This window comes from Plasmodium coatneyi, chromosome 12, assembly GCF_001680005.1.
Source record: "Plasmodium coatneyi strain Hackeri chromosome 12, complete sequence".
Lineage (NCBI taxonomy): Eukaryota > Apicomplexa > Aconoidasida > Haemosporida > Plasmodiidae > Plasmodium > Plasmodium coatneyi.
This window is the reverse complement of record NC_033567.1, coordinates 3,872,621-3,895,845: the sequence shown is the minus strand read 5'-3', so window position 1 is coordinate 3,895,845 and position 23,225 is coordinate 3,872,621. Positions and strand designations below refer to the sequence as shown.

The 23,225-nt window shown below is 38.2% G+C and overlaps 5 protein-coding genes across 5 annotated transcripts; 4 read left to right on the top strand and 1 right to left on the bottom strand.

Moving 5' to 3' along the window:
- Positions 1 to 1,249: 1,249 nt before the first annotated feature.
- PCOAH_00045360 (Uncharacterized protein) lies at positions 1,250 to 3,129 on the top strand (the record flags this gene model as incomplete). The annotated part of the gene is made up of 2 exons (XM_020061320.1): positions 1,250 to 2,474; positions 3,086 to 3,129. The coding sequence occupies 2 exons, from the start codon at positions 1,250 to 1,252 to the stop codon at positions 3,127 to 3,129; spliced, it is 1,269 nt and encodes a 422-aa protein (XP_019916301.1).
- A 129-nt stretch (positions 3,130 to 3,258) lies between these two features.
- Positions 3,259 to 11,070, top strand: PCOAH_00045350 (Uncharacterized protein; the record flags this gene model as incomplete). The annotated part of the gene is made up of 1 exon (XM_020061319.1): positions 3,259 to 11,070. The coding sequence occupies one exon, from the start codon at positions 3,259 to 3,261 to the stop codon at positions 11,068 to 11,070; it is 7,812 nt and encodes a 2,603-aa protein (XP_019916698.1).
- A 2,384-nt stretch (positions 11,071 to 13,454) lies between these two features.
- On the top strand, positions 13,455 to 15,182 carry PCOAH_00045340 (Trophozoite cysteine proteinase; the record flags this gene model as incomplete). The annotated part of the gene is made up of 1 exon (XM_020061318.1): positions 13,455 to 15,182. One exon carries the CDS (start codon positions 13,455 to 13,457, stop codon positions 15,180 to 15,182), a length of 1,728 nt encoding a protein of 575 aa, XP_019916342.1.
- A 1,375-nt stretch (positions 15,183 to 16,557) lies between these two features.
- PCOAH_00045330 (Uncharacterized protein) lies at positions 16,558 to 17,512 on the top strand (the record flags this gene model as incomplete). Its single annotated transcript, XM_020061317.1, has 3 exons — positions 16,558 to 16,661; positions 16,994 to 17,175; positions 17,355 to 17,512. 3 exons carry the CDS (start codon positions 16,558 to 16,560, stop codon positions 17,510 to 17,512), a joined length of 444 nt encoding a protein of 147 aa, XP_019916272.1.
- A 201-nt stretch (positions 17,513 to 17,713) lies between these two features.
- On the bottom strand, positions 17,714 to 22,420 carry PCOAH_00045320 (Uncharacterized protein; the record flags this gene model as incomplete). Its single annotated transcript, XM_020061316.1, has 3 exons — positions 17,714 to 17,825; positions 17,940 to 22,075; positions 22,196 to 22,420. 3 exons carry the CDS (start codon positions 22,418 to 22,420, stop codon positions 17,714 to 17,716), a joined length of 4,473 nt encoding a protein of 1,490 aa, XP_019916593.1.
- Positions 22,421 to 23,225: the final 805 nt, after the last annotated feature.

Genomic DNA, 23,225 nt, shown 5'->3' with positions numbered 1-23,225 from the left:
TTATTTTGCCTTTCTATAGCTATCGTGTTTGAGGTCCTTCATGAGATGTATCCCACGCGAAAGCACGTGAAAATACACACGTAAAGCGCAAAAAATAGGACAGGATGAGGAAAAAAAAAAAAGAAACTTTTCCTTCTACATGCCGGTGTTCCCTAAACAATAGAGCATTTTGTCCCTTCCTTTTTGAGGATGCCCTCAATTGAGTTCTAACAAAGGCGTGCACATTTTTTTCGAAATGCTTCTCAAATGGACCATCCTGTCATACATGTCCCGCAATATACACACCTATAGGTGCCATGTTAATTACAAAAAAAGGGGGCACACTTTCTGCGCGGAAAAATAAACACGTTATTTTTTTCTATCATTTTAAGAGGAAAAAAAAAAATTTTCTGTCACACCAGTAAAATTACATACCGCACAGAATTACGAAAAGAAGGAAAAGGATCTACGTTTTGCAATTTTTTATGAGCCCTGCTTGGCGCAAAGAAAAAAAAAAAGCATACACGCCAATTCTCCTTCAAATTTGCTCATAAGCGCGAGTACCCTCGTTACGCGTATATATATAGGCAAACGGAGGAAGCACACACATATACACCGCCGCAGAACGCACAATACAAGTTTGTGCGCATGAAACGTGCATAAGATCTGAGATCACTTTCTTATTTGACGAAAAACACATAAAGGGGATTGTCACAGTTCTGGTGAAACACACTCCTTACCTTCCTCAGTGAAATTAAAAAAAAATTCCCAAACATCGGAAGGAAAAAAATGAGCCAAAAAAAAATTTTTTTAAAATCACAAAAATGTAAATTTCAACCGCATATGCTAACAGACGAAAATTGAGAGAGTGTAAGGAAAAAGGGACAAACCTGGAAAACGATGAAATAATTATTCAAGTTCCTGAAGGGGAAAGTTCAAACTTCAAGGATCATCCAGTTTAAGGGGAAAAAATTAAGGCGTGTGTTTTTGTGCAATCATGCTAGAAAGGGGGAGGAAATAAACCGGGGAGAAGCAGCGAAAGGTACGCCTAACCAAAGGGGGGCGAAACTAAATTGGGGAGACCGAAAGGGGCAAACAATACTAGGGATAGCTTAAATCGTAATTCAAGAATAAACGCAAAAAAATAAATGATCAAGCAACCCTCCTAACCGAGTAACCTGATGAGAAATAATACCCAGTCAGAGCGAGCGAACGGCGTCCAAAGCAGCAGTAGGAGCAGCACATCCCAGAGCTCGCGGAAATGATGAAAATGCTCCTGTATGACACCATCAGAGGTGAGCTGAAAGCGGAAGGTAAAGACAAAACATTGGACAAAAATGTGATTAATGAAAATATAAAAAAATACGACCGACATAAGCTGAGGGCCATACTCAGGAAATACATTCGGCACAACAATAGACTGCTAAACTATCATAGGTACAAAGAAGTAATAGACAATTTTGAGCCTTTTAAAAATGTATTTATCATATACAGTAATAGCTTCCTAAATAGGAACAAAGTTTTTAATTACACCTTTAGATATTCCAAAATTATAAAAATACTATACTTAAATAGAAAAGGGAAAAGACTTATATATGGGGATAATAATTACTTGAAGGAAAACACCCTTAGGGGAAATAAAAAAGGAAGGAACAGTGATAGAATAGGATTACTACTGGACGATAATAAATTCACGAAGGAAGAAAAACCCAATGGGGAAAAAAAATATCAAGTCATTAACTTTTTTTATAATTTAAAAAAAAGTGATTATGATAAATTGGACAAAGTTTTGGACAAAAGTCAGATAGCCCTCCCGTCATTTAGCTACTTTGATATTTACCTATTTAGCAATAACAAAAAATTAAAATATGAAATTAATAAGAAAAATATAAAATATATTGACATCAATTCTGTCCTATATTATCTGTACGTCCCTGTAATAATTTCCTACATCCATTTGAAGGACTTCCACAATGCGAAGATTAAATTCTTTGAGTATATCTACCTGAAGAGGAAGTTTAGACAAATTAATAAATACTGCTCCGAAAGCGAAAAAAGGAAATTGAGGATTACCACCCTGATATCGTCCAAACTGAAAAATAAGATATATAATTATTACGACAACCTGTTGTATGAGAAGAAGCCGTCTTCCATCTTTTCAAAATCCAGTGGCGAAAAGGGAGGACAGGGCGCACACAAAAAGAAAGCAATTAAAGATAGTATAGCGATACGAAGTAACGGAATCCGTACAAGAATTAAGAACAAATTTATAATATCTGGAAGGAAGAACAAACGAGACAATTCCTTCAAGGAGCGAGCAACGGGCAGAACCACCATTGCAATTAGGAAGAGCAAAAGGAAGAATTCCTCTCTGCATGGAAGTGATTGGCCCGCCGCGTCTGATAGTTTGCCCGTGGAATCATCAAACGGGTTGACTCAACCCAAAGGAGGGGAAATATGTCCCCCCTCAGTGAAAGATAACACAGAAGCGAATGGTACAAACGAAATTGATCCCAATGACCACCATAGGAGTGGACCTAATGGGGAACACACACCACGGGGAAATACCCACGAAGATGCTCCCCCAACAAAGGAAAAAGACCCCTGTGCCAATAAACGAAGCATCCACTTTCACCACACATGTAAAAGACAAAATTATACATGTCAAAAAAGGAGCAAAAAAAAAAAAAAAAAAAAAAAAAAAAGAGGAATACATAACCATAGATGAATATTTGTTATTCCTAAAAATAAAACACAAAGAGACATCCCTAGAAGGACTAACAGATATCGTAAGGAATATCCCCCTGGAGGATAAAATTCGCAGAATAAAGAGACTAAGAAATATAATGAATGTTGAATACAATGAAAAAAAAAATATACATAAAAAGGAAAAGATCCTTAAAAATCTGATCAAAATTAAGGATAAGAAATACTATTTTTACAACTACTTTTTTGACGTGTTGATTTATTTTGCGTACTTTAAACAGATAAACATTGTGGAAGGCATACTTGTGATGGCACTCCTGTACAGCAAAATGAACTTATTGAGCATTTCGACTTACATATATAAAAATGTGTACCTGTATTTTTATTATATCTTCGAGAGTTATCAGAGAAAGTGGAAGTCCTTCGATTTACATCACGAGATGAATAAGCTGAACTCGTTTAATGGGAAGGGTAAAGGGAATACAGACGCTTCGTATGCAAAGCATCCCAAGGATCCCAAAGAAAAAAACGACAAAAAGAAAAAAAAAAAAAAAAAAAAAAAAAAGGAAAACCATGTCAATTGCGACGTCTGATGTGGGGACCATAGAGAGTGACAAACGGGAGAATAGTGAGGGAGTCGATTTGGATTGTAGCAGGGATCTTCAGCACAGCGTCAGCGTGTGTACGGCGCTGGAAGTCGGAAAGGAAAACATAGAAAATAACAAATCGAAAAGTGAAGTGAAAAACAACAATAAGGACAACCACAACGATGATAAAAACGACCGTAAGGATAGCGTCAACGAAGATGAGAATGACAACTATGGCATGTGCAGCATGTACGACGAGCTGGTGGTGCACACATTTAACCACTTCCAGAGACAGTTGCGAAACAACAGTAACTTTTACTTCGTGGCGAAGTGGCAGGAGGAGAACTCCCACTCCAAATATAGGAATTATGCCTTCCTAAATAATTCGTTTAACTCCCCACACCTGAATTACATCAACGATATCGTCGTGGGGAATATCATAAAGAATGCCATCTGCTTTAACTACAAGTACATTTTCAATGGGATTAAAAGGCACATTTTAGTTTACCTTAATATAATAAGTCACGTAGAAACGAAATATATTTTTCATCAAAATAACTACAACTTGAAGAATCTGATTTACCATCTGTACCTGGACAAAATTCTAAAATTCTATGACAGCAACCTGTTCACGTATGAGAAGAACTTCTATGTACTGAAGAGAATTCTTTTTTTGGACAATGGTGTAAATTTATTTCACCCTAGTGAGAATTATCTAACGAATGATTATTGCTTAAAGTCGATATTTTTTAAAATATTTTTTAACCTTTATAAAAATGCGTCTCTAAAGGTACAGGGTAGGAATGTGCCGCATATTTTGGGCAATCATAACAGTTGGATCCGCGCACAACTAATGCACCAATACAGGATTAACGTGCGGAACGAAAATGGGAAAGACAGCGTCCTGCATTCGTTAATCAGCTTGGAGGAGCAGAAGCTGCAGTTGGGCGACTACCAGGTATGTCCTTACACAGCTGCGTCGAAGTACGAGTTAGAAAAACAGAAAAAAGAGGGAGATGCAACAGTGAAGGGGAACTCACCTAGTGGAAGTTCCCCCAATTTTAACTTCACGATGGGTACAAACGACCAGTTAAAAAGCCATATGCTTAGTAGCTGTCTAAAGAAGGAGAACAAAACAGGAAACGTATATCAAGAATTGAACAGCTTTGCAGATTGTGAAAATAATAACGTCAAGGAAGGTGAACGTACACACTTAATTCATTGTAAGAACCCCACGCGAGTGAATAAATGCCCATACAGCCACACCATTTCGTCGCATGAACTTCTTAGCCATAATAAGAGGTACAACGCAGGTGCTCCTTTGAACAAATCCGGATGTATTATCAAAAGTGTCACCTTGGTAGATAACCTGAACAATCACTCTGTCATCAAAGATGGGGAAAAAAGCGAGTGGGAATATCATCATACGTGTAACGGAAACTCGAAAAAAACAAAATTCACATCAAGTGATGAGATAGACAGGGAAAGAAAAAACGACAAATTTATTGAAACAATTTTTAAGAAAAAAATTAACAAAAATCTGTTTGGAAGGAACAGAAGTTTCAACGAGTCTCATGATTACCGTTATGATGATCATCGCGATGATGGTGATGAAAAGGACAATTTGAAAAACTATTCCCTGAGAAATTTGTTCAACTTCCCCAATAACGAACTAAAAATATTAATTTACAATTTTCTCTACCTGTACATCTTTGATGAGTATATTTACATGAACGTACATAAGAAGGACATAAGTGAGTACTTCAATTTTGTAAATGTGCTGAAGAAGAAGCAAAAACTGAGGTACAATTTGTTCAATTTCGTATGCCCCTCGAACAAAGACATTGGAAACGAAATATCTTGCTACAAAAAGTATCTAAAGGAGAGGTACCTAAATAAAAATAAAAAAAAAGATAATAACAAAATGATGTACAACTCTATGTTTGAAGAGAAGACTACCATCCAGGTGAACATGAAAAAAGATGTGAATGATAAGTGCAAGACGAAAAGTTCCAAGAAATTGTCAAAAAAAGGAGAAGAGTATAAAATGGTTAGAGAACATAAGAAAGAGGAGATACTCCATCCAATGGCATCAATTATCCTAATAAATAATAAAAAAAAAAAATACAATTCAAAAGCCATAAATTTGTTAAGAGATACTTATAAAAAAAATTTCATAAATTATCACATCAAAATTAATGTTGAAAAATATGAACACCTTTATTTCCTCTTCCAAATAACGGAAATGTTGTCTCTTATTTTTTTGCCCTTCATCAATTCGCATTACCACTTTGCCTATATAAAAGGGCATAAACATCTGGGCGAGGGTAAGTTCAGCCAGATTGAGAGATTTAGGCAGGATAATATACACCTCCTTTGTGAACGCACTAGTGATGATGAAGTCAAGGAAGATAAAGTAACCGTCGCAGATGGTGCCGAATGGAACTACAAAAGGAAAAGTGCAAATCCAAAACAAGGTCGAAGAAACACGCAAGACCGAGTGGACAAACCGAAGAGGCTGCCCCAAAATAGCAAGCATGGCATATCCACGAGCATTTACAACATGTTAAACTTTTCAAATAAAGAAAAAAATGAAAATTTTTCCGACTCTGAGGAAACCAGGAATAGGAAAATCCTCTATCGAAAAAATACCCTAAGTAATATCAAAAACGAAACGGCATACATACAGAAATATTCCCTGTTCAATGAGAGGAGGGAAAAATGGAATGACGTGATGTTCAGCAAAACGTACAATACCGAGCTGAAGAGAAGGAAAAGCACCAAACATGGCCACCATGTGGATGACGGAAATTACTACATTGCGCTGTATAACCCAAAAGAAGTAGTAGAACAAATCAGGAGAAGCAAAAAAAGGATAACTTTCGAGGCAAAGAATCTCATTGAAAATGTCTTCCTCTACAATGAATATTGCCAAATTGATACCTATGAATTAAATAAAAAATATCATAGTAAGGACAAATATTTCCTCATAAAAAAGTATGAAAAAATTGTGGCTCTCGCGTTTTACACCCGCTTTAATACCTACTTGATATTTTCCCTGTATCAACGAATAGCGCTGCTGAATTTCCTCTACTCGAATTACCATCTAGTCATTTCTATTCTGAGGTATATTAATCATGTGCACTGTAAGCTGATGAACCAGCATGCACACAACCATTTTTCTCACCTGAAGAAATCTCCATCAGAGTGTGAAAAGTCAGTTGTTCCTTTTCACCAAGGGGATAATGTTCACACGGAATTTCCCGAAAGGGGGAGGAGTACCTTCTCTGCAGATCAGCCCGAAAAATATTCCCCCTACGATCACTCCTTCTTCTACATGAAGGATGAGGACATTCACTACGACGATTACATAATCAACACATACAGCACGAACTACATTAATGATATGAATGCCGCACAGGGTACAAATAACTCCTCTTCGTCTTTTATCAAGTTTTATGACAAACTAGGGGATATAAAGTCCTTTCGATTTTCCATTTTTTTTGACATATTTTTTGAGTTAAAGGTAAATTTTAACCACCTCAGCAGCGCGCACATATGTGTGCAGAATTCGTTAAGGTACCTTTTTTTCTTTTTGAAAAATGCACACAAGTGTAATGTCGTCTTGGATTTGCGTCTCAGCAGAGGGAGGCCGAGCGCGCTACGGGGGAAAGCCAACGAAGTGACGAATGAATATGTCGAGGAAGACAATAACATGGGGAAGTCGCGCAGTGATAAACACAGAAGTGTAAAAAATGTAAGAAGTGTAAGAAGTGTAAGAAGTGAAGAAAATTTACACGTCCAAAGTGGGAACATTCCCCAGGGGATAAACAAAACACCGGATGAGTGGAATCGAAAATGTGGAGAGACATTTAACGATGCGGGTCAAAATTATCCATCGGTGGAGCATAGCACAAGTCGTGATGGAAAAGACAACTTTAATAATGTTAGCCAGGAAAACTGTTACACTGAAAATTATACCGATTCGATTTGGCTTAATAAAATGGGGAAAGAAGCCAAATGCTCCATGAAGGGAGCAAACGAATGTAACGCATTAAACCCCCTGGAGGGTGAAACATGGCCCAAGTTTCTCCCCAGCATGGACATAAACAAACTGAGAAGTAGTAAACTTTTCTACATTATAAGCATCTCTCTACTGAAGCAGCTAAACACCAACTACTACTATGACAACATGAAAGAAATAAACCTCATTTACGAGGATGATTTGGTTGGAAAAAAAATAAATGTAAATAATTTGCTAAAAAATGATTATTCGGATGTACTAAATTTGAGTTACAAGTACATGATGAAAAGCCTCAAGGTGGATCCCAACCACCTGTTGAGTTATTACTACCTTGGCGTTATCTATCTGTATAGGTTAAAAATAACTAAGTGCATTTATATATGTAAAAATTTTCTACTAGAAAACTGCCATAATGTGTACGCCTTCCCATTTTTCTTACTATATATAGTAGTTACCAGTTCGAGGTACACCACAATGGAGGTACTCTCTACACATGGGGGGAGGAAGCCCGGTAGGCGTCACACACATAAGGGTTATTCTATGCAAAGTACATACGGAAAAAATAAAAGTGATGGTAGCAAACGTGACGCATTTATTAACCGTGCGAACATTTTGCACAGTTACAACGAGCAGTACAAAGAGTTAATTAAAAAATTAAGGAGAAATGCCCCCAACTTTTATAACGCTATTACTAGCACGAACGGCTTGTTTAACGCAGATGGTGGGAAAATAGCAGATGCAGGAGGAAGCTATATGGATGACTTTTGCAACCTCGGGAATTTTATAGACTGCAACGATTCAGGCGGTAGAAGGCCCCTTAACAGTGTGAAGGGAAACCCAAGTGATGTCCCATCCGAAGAGGGGTCTAATGGGAAGAGTGACGACCCAAGTGGCAGCCATCATAAGAACAAGACAGGACATGGCCAACACCCGTTTGGTCTTAAACCGGGGGAGGTGAACATCCCTACTGGAAGAACCCCCCCAACGGGGAGATGCCCGCACCATAAGCTGAAAACACATTGTACAGGAAGGAAAAGTACCCCATACTGTCCTTACAACAATGAGGGACTGCAAACCAAATCGCCTAACAAGGAATGTTTTTTAATCCTCACGAAAGCTATAAACTACTTCCCAAACAATTTTTTTTTTTTTTACCTCTATGTATATTACTTAATTAATTTCTTCGAAATGTATGACATTTTATTCTGCTGGGAGAAAGGAGAAGACAAGAAGAATAAAAAGAGGCCCTTCCCATGTTCCCAGGTGAAACATCTCCTTCTGCAAAAAGCTTCACAAAAATGCGACATCAAATCACGTCCAAGTGGAATCGCCCGCCATATGAACCATTTCAATTTTTTACGTGATGAAAAAAAGGGAGATGCCCATCTTAGCCAACTGTACGACGCAATATTCGACACAGACGAAATGGACAATGACGATAGTGACGATAATAATTACACTGATGATGAAAGTGCCAGAAATAGTGATTCCTGTGGAGTGCCAAAAAAGGCTACTCGGTTTTTTCCCAACGTCCCATTTAACCTTAACAAGTGTACCAACTTAGCCAAGGGGAAGGATCAAGCAAATCGACTTTTAACCAATAGCATTAAAGAAGAAATTGACAGAATTCAGATTTCGCTAAAAATTTTGCAAAAGAAAAGCAATGCGATGAAGGCTGAGTCGAGAAGGGGGAGTAGAATTAACAAGGTTGCTACATCACGGGTGGGTGCAACTTCCACTGTGATGGAGAGTGGTTCGGGTGACAGGTCACACACTGTCACGACACATGATGGCAGGGCGGCGGATGGGGAGAAGTTGGGAGAATCTCGTCACGCCGATATTGGACATCCCTCAGGGAAGAACCAACCCGCAGATGCAAATGTCAGCGAAAAGAATAAGGAAAAAGAACCAGTAAGCACCGAAGAGAGAAACGCATATTTCATGCACCCCCCATCCGTATATGATACCCGCCCAAAGGAACGAAAAAGTAACATAAAAGGAAGCGATTACATTGACATCAGCAAAGTGAACTTGTTACCCTGCGTTATGCCGATCCTGTTAGCATTGTACAAATACATCTATCAGAAAATGCAGGAAAAAAAGAACTCTGACATGTGTGTATATTTCTGTTTGAACAAAATTATGTCTAATATTGATCTGGGTAACATTAAGTGCGAATTGCATGCAAAGAGCGATAGTGACTACCATCCAAATGGTGGGATAAACAACTGCCACTGTTTCTTTAGCTACGCGAAGGGGAGTGACAAATTATACAGCAAGAATTACTACTTTTCGGAGAGAAACAGATACGGCTTGGTTAACCGAAGTGGCATCCTTGGTCAAAGCTCCAACCACTTTGGAACGCTCAACTCGCGGAGCAGCATCAGCAATGTAAGAAACACCACCCCATTGGATACTGGCACAGCGAAGGGTATGCGAAAAATTAGCCTGAAAAATGTCTACCTGGAAGCCATCACCTGGATCAGTGTGGGTGAAATTCTGATATACCTGAGGGTTAATGCCAAGCTCATTATTTACCTCCTCAACATTATAGACACGTATATAAAATTTTATTTACGTGTAAATAATGACAGCAACTATTACAGCTACGAAAATACAAGTTTCTTTTACAATTTAACGCACCAGTTTATGTGCCTGAAATGTTTGTACTTGTTTTATCTCTATGCCAAGTGTAAAAGGAGGAAAAAATATTCAGACAATCTTCTCCTGAGGAGAACAGGAAGCAATGGATGTCGCTTGTCACCAATGGCAATGTCCACCCTTGATGAAACGGTAAAGAAAAGGATGAGCAATGGGAAGGGGAAAACATTATTACCCTTTAAAAAAAATTTATATACAAAAATACTCTTTTTCGAAAAGGAATACGAATTGCACAAGGGTAGGATAAAGTTGTGTGACCACCCGAAAGTTAAAGTCGAGAATAATCACATTTACTTCAGGGATCGATTTGGTGAAAATGACTTTAAGTTGCCTTTTCATACAAAAGATAAGAAAGATTTTCGGGGAAAATTTTGGTCTCTGTGGAGGAAGGCCGAAAAGGGGGGTACTGATAAGGGAGAAGAAAAGGAATCCCCCCGAAGGAATGCACGAAAAGAGAACGCAATCAATGGTTCGAAATGCTCTTCGATCAACAAAGCAGACGTAAATAACAAAACGAACAAAATGAACAAAACGAACAAAACGAACAAAACGAACAAGACTAACAAAATGAACAGAAAGAGCATGAATAAGATTTACGCCGATGAGGAGAAACTGTTCGACTCCTTTCATGTGGACTATGAGAGTGCCCAGAAAAGACAGAAAAAATATCGACTCATAAAAAACATTAAAATTTACGTATCGCTAATAAGTAAAATTTATTTCAACGATAGGAAGGTTAACATTTTATATGCTCGATATTATTTCTTAAAAAAAAAATACCTAAAAGTTATCAGCATTTTGTCTCTCCTGAATGAGCACTACAAGAAAAAGGACTACTTCATTATGAAAAGGAAAATGTCGCATAAGGATATTGGCCCAGGTAATAATATGAACACCTCGGGTGAACAAAGTACCTTACCAAGTGGCTACCCCTTCCATTTAAATAACCAAACCGATTTCGTCTACGAATATTTAAATATATACATGTATTATCAGTCCTTTGAAAAGTTACAAAATTACCGGAAGTCTAATTATTACAAGCATGTTTTGAAAGTCATTTTTTCAAGCTGTCCCATCATACCGTTTAGTTTGTTTCCGTTTATAAATTTGTAATGTCCTCCTGGGTGACCAACTCATTTTTTTGCCTCACACGATGCGAGTGTGGCAAGCAAAACATCATAAGAAACTTGACCCTACGTGCATGAAGAAATATTGAAGCACCTTTGTAAGAGCTGGCTAGAAATATAACATATTCCGCGTTCCCGCAGTATGGCGATACCTTCTGTGGGAGATATGCCCTTTTTTGTAAGCCACCTTTATTTTTTACGTTGATATGCCACCATTTTCCCCCACGTTGTTTTGTTCCATTCTACGTTCCTTCTCCTTTGCTATGTGTTTATTTTTCCATGCTTCATTTTGCATCGTTTTGTACAATTTCGTTTTAATTTAATTTTTTTTTCTTGTCAATTTGTTTCGTTTTGAGTAATTTCTTTATACACAAAAAGGTACCATAATTGCGACGCAGGTTAGGTATGCATACACTTTGTGCACATTTTTCCCAGGACCTGCCTTTTTGCAATCGATTTCACCTGCCCATCAGTTGACACACCCCGTCTTACATAAATATATAGCCACGTCGATTCGTTCATGGCGGCAATTTCTTTGTTAACAATTATAATGTTATTTCGTTTTGTTTTGCATCGTTCCGTTTTTCTTTTTTCTTTTTTTTCCCCTTGTTTGGTAACAAAAGCGCAAGTTTCATGTATTTGTAGAAAATGCGGGAAGCTGCAAGGAGGCAGTTGCATTTGCCTCAATTTTATTTTATTAAATTTTATGTCACAATTTTTTTTTTTTTTTTTTTGTAGCCTTTTAAAGTTTGTTTTTTTTTTTTTTTTCACTATTCATAAAAATGATGTCCACAAGTTACATCATTCAACAAAACGACATGTCCTCTTTTGCCCTATTAAGGCAGTGTGCATGTAAAATTAAAAAAAAGGAAAAAACAGAAAGATTAAACTGAGAAAGACCCACCCTTTATTTTTACGCTGCACATGGAATGGCTACCAGGCAAAGTTCTGTAACGCTTAAATGGACAGCAGTGTGGTGGTGGCATGGTGGGGATATGCTGGTGCGGCGGTGCTGACGTTCACCCGATTTGGCCTTTTTTTTACTGCGTCACGTGGAAGAAGGGACAGGAATATGCGTATGAAGCACATACATATTGACATGTGTGCAATCATATGTTCGTTGACATGGGTAACTAATATGCGCATTGGAAAATACGTCGACATGCAGAGTGACATGAACGTTGGACATGCTCATTGGGATGCACTCTGAAATGCATGTGAAGACATACCCGTTTGACGTGCTTTCGGTCTACATGCTTAACCTGCATACGGATGTGCAGCCTTACGTGCACTTAGGCATGTCCGCATGTGAGCTAGTGAGTTGCCCCTTCTTGGAGCGACACACTACGGGGCGATTTCTTCCTCGCCATATGCACAAAAGATCATTTTCCTTCCCTCTCCCTCGAAATGTTTCAAGTAGGAACAGGTACGATGTGCCTCCCGTTTTTATCATGTTGATCTTCTTAACATGCTTTTTTTTTCTTCTTTTTTTTTTTTTTTTTACGTATCGCTAAGCGTCTTGACAGTTGCAGCAACTGCATTCTTACGGGGGGAGGGGCGAAGGAGCTTCGATATTAATCCTATTTTATATATGAAGGAAGAATTTTAAGCACTATACATATTATATATATATTTTTTTTTTTTTTTTTTAAGCACTGCGCAAGAGTTGTTTTTCATTATTTTTTCGGAAATAGCATTTAAATGCAAATTTTTAATTTTTCCCGTTCGTTTTTGTCATTATTTTTTTGTTTTAATTTTTACTTCTTTCATACAACAAAAAGGCAGTAACGTAAAACCTAATTCCAGCGATAACGAGTATCGTATCGCTAGTGAATGGAACATTCGATGAGAAACATACGCCTTGCCAATTTATTTGGTTATACGAAACATCCGGTAACTTCCGTCCCATCAGTTACACTGTTACTATGTTTTTTCTTTTTTTTTTTTTATAAAAGGAGAAGAATAAAGTTACAGAATCCAGTGAGAGTGTTCGTTTGAGTTGCACTCATCCGTATGGCATTTTTTTTCACCCCATGCATGATCCATAAAACTTTTGTATTATTGACGAGTGTTTACGTACCAATACGATAGCGTCTTGCGTGGGATTATTTGATAAAAACGGCCAAGTGGAAGTGTCAATTGGGGTTACTGACTGCATGATTCATTTTGCGCGGTTCGTGGTGAAGCAATAAATATACGCATTGTCCGTACTTTATGAATCGCCCGTAGGGATATACCTCCCTTGCGTATGCTGCAGTGGCTTATATGTATAACGTAGGTTTTTTCCTTTCGGGAGCCCGTTAAAGCCGCTTAACTGCACATACCCGCCGAGTAACCCCCTTTTTTTAATTTTTCACCGTGTGGGGCAAAATGGCGCAGAATATGAGCATCATGAACCTGACCAAGTCCAGCTTGGAGACCATGAACAGAAACCAAATGCTCGCCAAAAAGAGCAATAGGAAAATTTTGAAGATATGCGTATACGTAGTTCTGACATTTGTGATGTGCGGTGTAGTGTTCGTATGCTTCACTGCGGTATCGAGCAATGGTTGGAGCGTTATCCGCAGGGACAGCCTGAAAGGTCCTTTCACCTCTAGCAATGGAGATATCCTTAACAAGGCTGAAATAGAAACCCTGAAATTAATCTTCTCAAAATACCGTAAAGGGGACAAAGATCAAACTGGTGATGATGTGAAAGCAGGAGCAGATGCCGCCGTACCTAATGAAGAGGATGAAAAGATAAAAATTGAAGACTCTGGCAAACACATCAAACTGATGAGGAAGTATAACGAAGTTGTGGCGGACATGAGCTACAAGGAGAGAGAACAATTAGCAAAAATGTTGAAGGAACTTTTGAGAAAAAAAATTAATGAAAACAAAACAAAAAAGAATGGCCCAAATGGTAATGGTAAAGAAGGCAAAGAAGTGATCAATGGCAGCTTGTCCAATTTTAATTACAACAGGGTCAGCGCGAATGAAGATGATAATGAATACGACGGAGAGTTGAGTGAGGAACACATCGAAGGATTATTTTTCAACCTGAAGTACGCGTCTAAATTTTTTAAATTCATGAACCAGTATAACAGAAGTTATAAAGACATCACTGAGCAGATGGAGAAATATGAAAATTTCAAAATGAACTATCTAAAAATTAAACAGCACAACGAAACGAACCAAATGTACAAAATGAGGTTAAACCAATTTAGTGACTATTCTAAAAAAGACTTTCAAAATTATTTCAGAAAATTGCTTCCCATACCTGAGCACTTGAAGAAGAAATATGTAGTACCTTTCAGTTCCTTGAATAACGGAAAAGTTAAAAAATTGGGTAGCAACAAAAGTGCAGACATTTTTGACGATGTGCCAGAAATTTTAGACTATAGAGAAAAAGGAATCGTACATGAACCCAAGGATCAAGGATTATGTGGTTCCTGCTGGGCATTCGCCAGTGTAGGAAATGTTGAATGTATATATGCCAAGGAACATGACAAAACCATTTTAACTTTAAGCGAACAAGAAATTGTGGATTGTTCAAAGTTAAATTTTGGCTGTGATGGAGGACACCCATTTTATTCCTTCATTTATGCCATCGAAAATGGAATCTGTTTAGGGGCCGATTATAAATACAGAGCTATGGATAATTTATTTTGCCTAAATTATAGATGTAAGAATAAGGTTACCCTTTCCTCAGTGGGTGGGGTGAAGGAAAACGAATTGATACGGGCATTAAATGAAGTAGGTCCAGTATCCGTTAATGTCGGTGTAACAGATGATTTCTCCTTTTACGATGGAGGAATATTTAATGGTACATGCACGGAAGAATTAAACCACTCCGTTCTTCTTGTCGGTTATGGCCAAGTGCAGACCAGCAAAATCTTTCAACAAAGTAATATTTACGATGATGATGATGGTGTTACGAAAAAGGGAGCTATAGTCTCACGGTCGAAGGCCGATGATAGTATTCAGTACTACTGGATTATCAAAAATTCGTGGAGCAAACATTGGGGAGAAAACGGATTCATGAGACTTAGTCGAAACAAGGAGGGAGACAACGTGTTTTGCGGAGTTGGTGTCGAGGTTTTCTACCCAATTTTGTAAGGGCACCCCCTGTACGAATGCAACTCGGCAAGCCCGTCGACCATCTGCATGGTGAAGAAGTGGAGTCTTTTTTGTTGGCGTAGCAGGGATGAGCTCTGTTTTTATTGTAGGTAAGGAAAGCGCTGCTTTTCCGAACTGAAGCATTTCCCTGCAGGCCGCGTGCCCATTTTCACCCCAGCGATGTTGCTAATTGCACCTTAGCCAGACCAACGTTTTCAAATTGTACGTACGTGAAATTACGACACCGCGTGTGTAACCCAATGAAAATGATGACCAATGTACTGTGGTGAGGGATCCCTACCCCCTCTGTATATTCCATTCTTTTTTTTTTTTTCAGTTTTGTACTATTCGACGATTTGATTCCTGTACCATATGTACTCCTTTTACCCTTTGATGTTGTAACGTAACTTATTTTGTTAAAGTTTTTTTTTTTTTTTTTTTTTTTTTTGAACCTGCAAGATTTAGCAACTTATCACACCTCTTAATATGTAACTTAAGGTTTAACAAAAAAAAAAAATTTTGCATTCGAGTTTTTTCTCCCGTTTTAAGCAATTTGAAAAGGTGTGCTTTCTTCTCACCGTGAAAAATGTGGTGACAGAAAAAGCGATGGATGTGGGGATTCCAGCTCACCATATTATTTTGAATCTTCCAGGCAGACGCGAAAATAACCAAAAAAGGCATAACAATACAGACAAAGTTGTAATCTCTTTTGGGCGCAAAAAGGAGAAGCGCCCCCCATTTACAGTTCCAGTTTATCCCCTTCAACATGCTCAGGAGGGGAAAGAATATAAAGGTGATACTTGTTCATACACATGAGGAGCTGGTCATCTGTGTGCAAGATGTTGACTAAAGGTTAACCCTTTTGAGGGTTTTTTTTTTCTCAACATTCTCTTATTTTGGGGACGTTTTAAATCGGTTCGTGTGCCGCATGCGTATCACAGGATGTGGGGGGGTTAAATTACATCAGATGTAATTGCCTCAAAAGTGCAAATGCGAAAAAAAAAAAAAAAAAACACGCATAATGTGGTAACGCAAATATCACGTAAAAGGTTATGCCAAAATGTAATGGCAAAAGAAACGGTTAAATGACCCAGCGGCGAATATCTCGTAGTGTGCTCCTACGGATGCCAAAGTAAAGCTTTTCCCGAAAAAAAAAAGGCTATTCACTTGTCCCATTATTTTACAGAGATAATTTTTTTTCCCTTCTTTTCTACTTCATTCAAGTGGGTATACCGCCTCATAACATTGCCCCTTCGAATAAGTTACAACAAGCAGATAAAAGCACATCCACACAGGAACAAAACATCGGAAGAGTAGCCAGGCCGCTACACAACTACCATATTGACCGAATTTACTTCCACCACTTAAAGAGATTATGAAAAAACGTTCGGGGAAATATATTCTACTTTCATCTTGCGTTTTAAGCCTTGGAATTTACTACTACGTGAAGACGACAAAGTACTCGGATTACAGGAGGAGGTACGAAGGCGTATTGAAAGATATAGAAAGACAAAAAGCCAAATTTGAAAAATGGAAAGCGGATAATTTGTAGGCCAACAGGGGGGGAAACGAAGCGGAAGTGAGGAAAAGCAAAAAAAGAAAAACGAATTGGGAATAATCCTTCCCATTAACTTCACCAGAAACGTTTCGCTTTTCTTCGCGGCAAAGAAGAAGATACACATTTTTGCAGGGCTATTTTTTTCCCTGGAGCGGAGCAGCCCTTTTTTCGCAGCTGTACCGCCCTCCCCCAATTGAACAAAAAAAAAAAAAAAAAAAGGAAAAACAACTTCAGTTCATTTTAAAAAGTGAAGAAAAATGAAAAAGATAAGTTCGTTGGTAAGAGAATTTAGAGGATTATTGAAAAAGAAAAATGGCAACAGAAACCAGTCGTCTATATTAAGCAACATAAAAATACAAAACATTTACGCAAATAATAAAATTAACAAAAGGGAGCATTACGTTTATTTTAAGGAGTATGACATAAAAAGTAACGGTATGAAGAATTAATAGGGACACACGGCCACGAACGCATACGCAGGTCAACGTGGACCATTACGCACACACGTGGCCTCCTAACACTTGTTAAATTAAAGACACGCGCTTTGCACCCTCGGGCGCGTTACCACCTTCGGCAAAGTTCCATATCTCCCTATGCCCTTTTCCCATTCGCAGATTGCAGTCACTCACGTGTTGCCAAAACGAAAAGACTATTCAGTAGCGAAAGAAGTAAATACAAAAATGCTATTCTCTTTGCTACCATCGGATCCACCATAGGGATAGTTTCCTTCGTGTATTTTATATCACCACAATGGAATGATTACTACTACTGACAGGGGAAAGCATTTTGAAAACATTTTTGGGAAGATGCTCTAGGGAGAAACCTACAACAAAATCACAGCTGTTTCGCATTTTTTCTCTGTTTTCGGTTCCCATAATGTATATTCCCCTTTTTTTTCCCATAATTTCTCTACAAATGGATGTTTTTGCGTGGTCAACGCTTTTTTTTTTTTTTTTTTTTTTGCTGACCCAGTTCATGTATACTCCTTGAGGTAGAAATTCAAGCATGTGCTGAAAAAGTTTAGATCCTCCTTGGTTAGCGTGCCGTTATGTCCGCAGTTTACCAGCAGGGGGCATCCCAAAATTCTGCAAAGGGGGCACAAATGGGGCGTAAATGCAATGTAAATGAAATGTAAATGGAATGGATGTGATTTAGCGCTGCTCAATGTGTGACACACCCCTCAGTACGCAGTTCCTTACTTGGGGGAGTAGACTTTATAGGCACCCCTGTAGAAAACGTCAAAATGAGATATGGGTTCCAAAGTTAGGAGGTCAACATCCCTTCCAACCTCCTCCACATCATTCAAGTTCACATCCAAGGATGTACTCAGACGTTCCCAAAAGGTATATATTATATAAGTGTGCGTTAGAAGCTTCTTAAAAATTAGTATTCGATAGATTAGGAAAATGATAAAGTGAATGTTCGTGCTTTGGTTAATGGTGCTATATTCATCAATTAAGCTTTCTGAGTAGCTTTTCATTTTTCGCAATTCACTTTTTAGGGAAAGCAATATTTTGCATAAGCTCATTCTGTTGTTTAGGCGCATCCAGCTTACGTACTTTTCTAGCTCTTTCGAAAAATCCGCATTGTTTATGTCCACTCCAATATCGTTGGAAAATAAGTCCAGGAAGTTTCCACTGCTTAGGCGCGTCGTGTTATTTTTCTGTCCATTTTGCCATTTCTGGTTTTTCGCCTTCAGGGTGAGCAGCAACTGTGTAGGGTTCACTAAGTAGGTATCATCATCCAGTTGGTAAAAAACGCCTGCGGGGGTAGATGGCGCACAACCCGAAGGAGAACCAACGGATGTACCCCCCTTAAACCAATTCAAGCATACAACCAAGTCGTGCAAAAACATGGACCTTTTTATCACCACGTAGGGGGAAAGCACACTACTACTACTAGTAGTACAGTTGTAGTCCCCTGCAAAACTGTGATTGTAGTGAAACGTGTCTTTGCTTCGCTCCCCTTTAACTTTGGTTGTCCTTTTTTCTGAGTCACTATGCATGAAATATGCATCCTCCAAGTCGCTGTTAGGGTACTCCCCATCGAAGAGCAGTTCATCATCTCGGGTATGGTTCAAATCGTAGGAGCATTTTCTGACCTTTCCGTGAGGATCCAACCCCCCTTGGATGCAACACTCAGATAAAATAAACGGAAGCTGATAGATGGAATTAGAATATTGTTCCTCATCAGACGAAATAAAACACTGAGAGGGGTAGGAACCATATACCTTCATTCTAAAAATGAAAGATTTGAAAAAATTTATTTTTTCATTTTCTGGAACTTCATTCAATTCTGTTAATAATTGTCCACAGGAATTCAAATTGCAATTTATCGCATCTGAAATTTCTGTTAAGGAATCACTAAATTGGTTTAGGAAGTTTATGATGTCCACCTCCTCTATGTTAAAAGCAGGTTCCTCTTTGTTTTTATTTTTCGTGTTTATATAATTATAGAGGTAGTCATTTTTGAGGAAAAATCCTCTATAAGTGAAGTGTACCTTTTCCACTTCCTTCCTTTTAGACATGTACAAATCTTTTAACATTTTGTTCAGTTTTTCCATTTCGAATTTGAAGTCTTCATTTTCGCGCAGCATATCGCACACATTTGGCTTCTTCACATGGCTGCTATCTTTGCCCGTACTTTCTTCCATCCCAAAATCGTCGTAATTAGGATTTACCTTTTTAAACGTATCCATAAAACTCATGTTGTCATTATAAATACAATAGATAGCATTGTGCGTTTGCTTCTCCAAATTGTTTTCTTTCGAATTGTACAAGGACATGATAGACTTATACGTTTCGAGCCCTATCGAAATGAACGAGTTGTTCGTTGTGGAAGATTTGTTAAGAAATAAAATGCAATCGTTTATCACCTTCCAGCTTTGAAGAAATAAACCTATGTCGATGTTTTTCACTTTATTTTCGAACCAACATTTGTCCACACTTTCGTCTATGATTAGCTGAGCGACAAAGGGGGGCTTCTCATTCGGGGGGCTCAGAATACTTCCATTAAGGGGAAACTCGTGCAGGCCCCTTTTCTTCCCGTACAAATCGGAATACATCTTTGTTTGTGGCATATGTGCGCCTTCATTACAAGTGCCCCCCACCAAGGGTAGCAAAATTTGGCTACATTCCCCAACGGTTGGGGATCCCCCCTTGGCGTCCCCACTTTTGTACAATTTCGAAATTTCCTTCGACACCCCTGTAACGACACTCGACATGTAGTGAATTATCTCATCATTGTTATCGTAAATCAGAATTTTTGGGACATTTGAATTGAGGTAATATTTCGTGATGTCCATTTTGTAGGACGTGAATTGAAGGATGTTGTAGGCGTACTCGCCCACCATGTACTTGGCCACTTCCTCGAAATTGTAGAAGGACTTATCAATGCACACGAAGGATATCCTCGTATTATCGGTGCGTGCAGTAACAACCCCCTCATCGATACCGTTACGATTGTCGAGATTGTTGCTATTCCTGCTAGCGTGGCCACCGCGACTATCGGCCGTGCTTAGGTTGATCCGCCTCCTAATCCTCATGTTGGAAATTTTCAACTTGCACAGCACAATAAACTGGAGCAGCAAAATTATATATTTAATCGGTATGAGGAGGATATTTAAAATTTTGTCCTTCCTCCTACTCATCAATTTTACCGTTTTGTTTATCTGCTTGCAGGTGATCTTTATGCGAATTTCATTTTTGTACAATTTGTCCATATATTCCATGTTATTATTTTTTTGGTTAAAATTGCAAAGATGGTAAGACACGTAGGAGCAGAGAGGACCTCCAATGGATGTTCCATGTAGCCCTAAATGTTTCACCTTCCTGGATAGAAGATACTGTGCAATTTTTAAAGCGTCCAAATTGTTTCTATTCAAATTTGGATAACCACTGGATTTGCTATACCCTCGATAATTGTACACAAAAACGTTCACATTATTTTCTAGGTAAAATTTCAGTGACCCAGAATAGCAGGCATTTAGTTCGTAGTATGCGGCATTGGGGTTGAAGTAAAGCACCACGGGTATGTCGCACAAATAATCGTCTTGATATATGTAATTGTAAAAGTCGTTGTTGAAGGCGTTTAAATAGACGTGCCTATTCGTGGGTGCACTCATTGGTGCACTTGTTGGTGTATTCGTTGGTGCATTCGTCGGTGCATTCGACGGATGGTTCTTTTCTGCCCCCTTCTTCAAGTCAATATATGATTGTATCTTATCATTTAGAAACCTCTTACATGGTATGAACATGCAATCTATTTTGGCACCATTAACTAGCAAGTACTCCTGCTTCCCGTAGTATTTAAAAATCAGTTCATATTTGAATAAATCCATTGTTCCTGCTATGTGTTTTTTTACATAGCTATTAATATACTTTGTGATATTTCTCAAATCCATGCTTTCTCTTTGTGCGTTCACTTTGAAAAGTTCCCCCAGTTTGTTTAAAAAGTGTGTCAGATCGTCTAGCAGTTTGAGGAAATCCTCCCCATTTATGATCATAAAAAAGTCCCTATAATTAGCATGTGTTATTGATTTTTCGTAATTCTCATGGTAGAACAGACTCAATATATTTATGTCGATATACTTGGGGGGGACGTCCTTCGAAGAAATACCTCCTTTTCCCTCCGAGTAGTTCCATGGTTTTCCTTCCCCCTGGGGGGGATTCCTCCAGGGGGTTAAATAGTCACGATTGTCATTATCACTTTTCGAATTATTCTCATTCGCCTGTTTTGGCAACAATTTTGCATATTCCTCCGTTGCCCTGCAGTCTTGCACACCCTTCTTACTAAAAATGCGCTTCCAAATGTTGAACCTCCATTTTCCCCTCTGAGAAGAGGAGTCCCTTCTCCTTTCCGTTGTTGGCGCGCAGAATTTCTCGTAGGTTGGATTTCTACTAAGTATGAACTCGTGCACTGCTTCGTTAAAATCTTTGTGAATTTTTATTTCTGTGAGGATTTCCGGGTATATAATATCATCCTGATGAATGTACACCTTCAGTTCGTTTATTTTTATCATAAACAGCTTCAAGTAGTAGTAAAAAAGTAACTGCTCGTCACTGAAGTCCACATTTTCTTCTAAGTTTATGTAGAGGTAATAGCTAATGTAGAGCGTGTAAAATATATATAGGCCGCTGAAAAAGTTAAAGTAGTTATCTTTGTTATTGCTATTTGAGAAGAGTTGTTGTAGTTTGATTTTGAGATTTCCACGGGGGTAATTTTCCTGCCGAATCACTTCCTTGGCGTTTGCTCGAATGTCACTTACAATCAGTGACAGCTTCACCGACTCCTTCATGTAAAACTTACATAGTTCTACTCTGTTGTCGTAATTTGTCTGCACGGGGGGTTAAAAAATATGTGTTCGGTTTGTTCATTCGGTTGCAATTTGTTCGCATGTGTGTGACTTATTTAAGCGTCACTTTCGATGTCTTTTTTTTTTCGCATTTTGACTCACCTTGTGGAAGTATATGAAGAGACTCCCCGGGTACGTCAGGGCCCTCACCACAAAATGGAAACATAGATAAAACAGGGTGATGTTCAAAAAGAGGTAGAACAAGGCATTGTTGAAAACAAACAAAAACAAAGACACATACGTGTAAAAAAAATAAAGTAACGTTACGAAGAAGACGATGAGGGAGCTATTTTTTTTAAAACTTTTAAACAATTTTTTGCAAATCATAATTGTAGACATGGGTTAACTGATAATAAACTGTGTGGTGTATGGTTAGGAGTTGCTCTCACTCGATTGGACGTACGGGTGTACATTATGGTCCGTTCGGCAGGATAGGAAGGAGGGTACGTTGTTGGAAAGTTGTGGGGGAGGATGTCACTTAAGCATATACCAACATACATGCGTATATACTTTTATTCACAAATAAATTACACATGTGTGTGATAAAATTTGTTTCCCTGCGAAATTGCATAATCCCAATTGGATGAACTTAAACTGTGTACTCACAAACATCAACAAAGTCAATTTAACGAATTGGAATCTTTCAATTTGGCAAATTGGCCAAAATTATTTTTCTTCCTTTTGTGTACACGTTAGGGAAAATTCATTTTGTATATTATACATCGGAAGAGGGAAAAAAAAAAAACGTAAATATTGCATATATTTACACATGCAATTTTAAGCACACATATGCGTACAATACCACAGACACAGAACGCGTTTGCAAACGAGAACTTGTCACGTATGTTTCGATTCTTCGGAAAGATCAATAGGAAAGGCCAACTATGTACACTTGCGAAGCATTAAAGAAGAGAAGCCTTTTTGTGCCACACCTTTTGCGTGCCGGTAAAAGTAGAAATAAGCCATTTAAAAAAAGAGTCATAAGATAATCACATCTTGCACAATTTGGCCAGGTTCCCTTTTAGAGCTGTTTTTTTTAAGGCATGTTTTCTTGGCTTATTTTCGTAAAATGTAAAAATGGGCACAAACAAAATCATAGCGATTTATCAAGTTCGCTGCTTTTTTTTTTTTT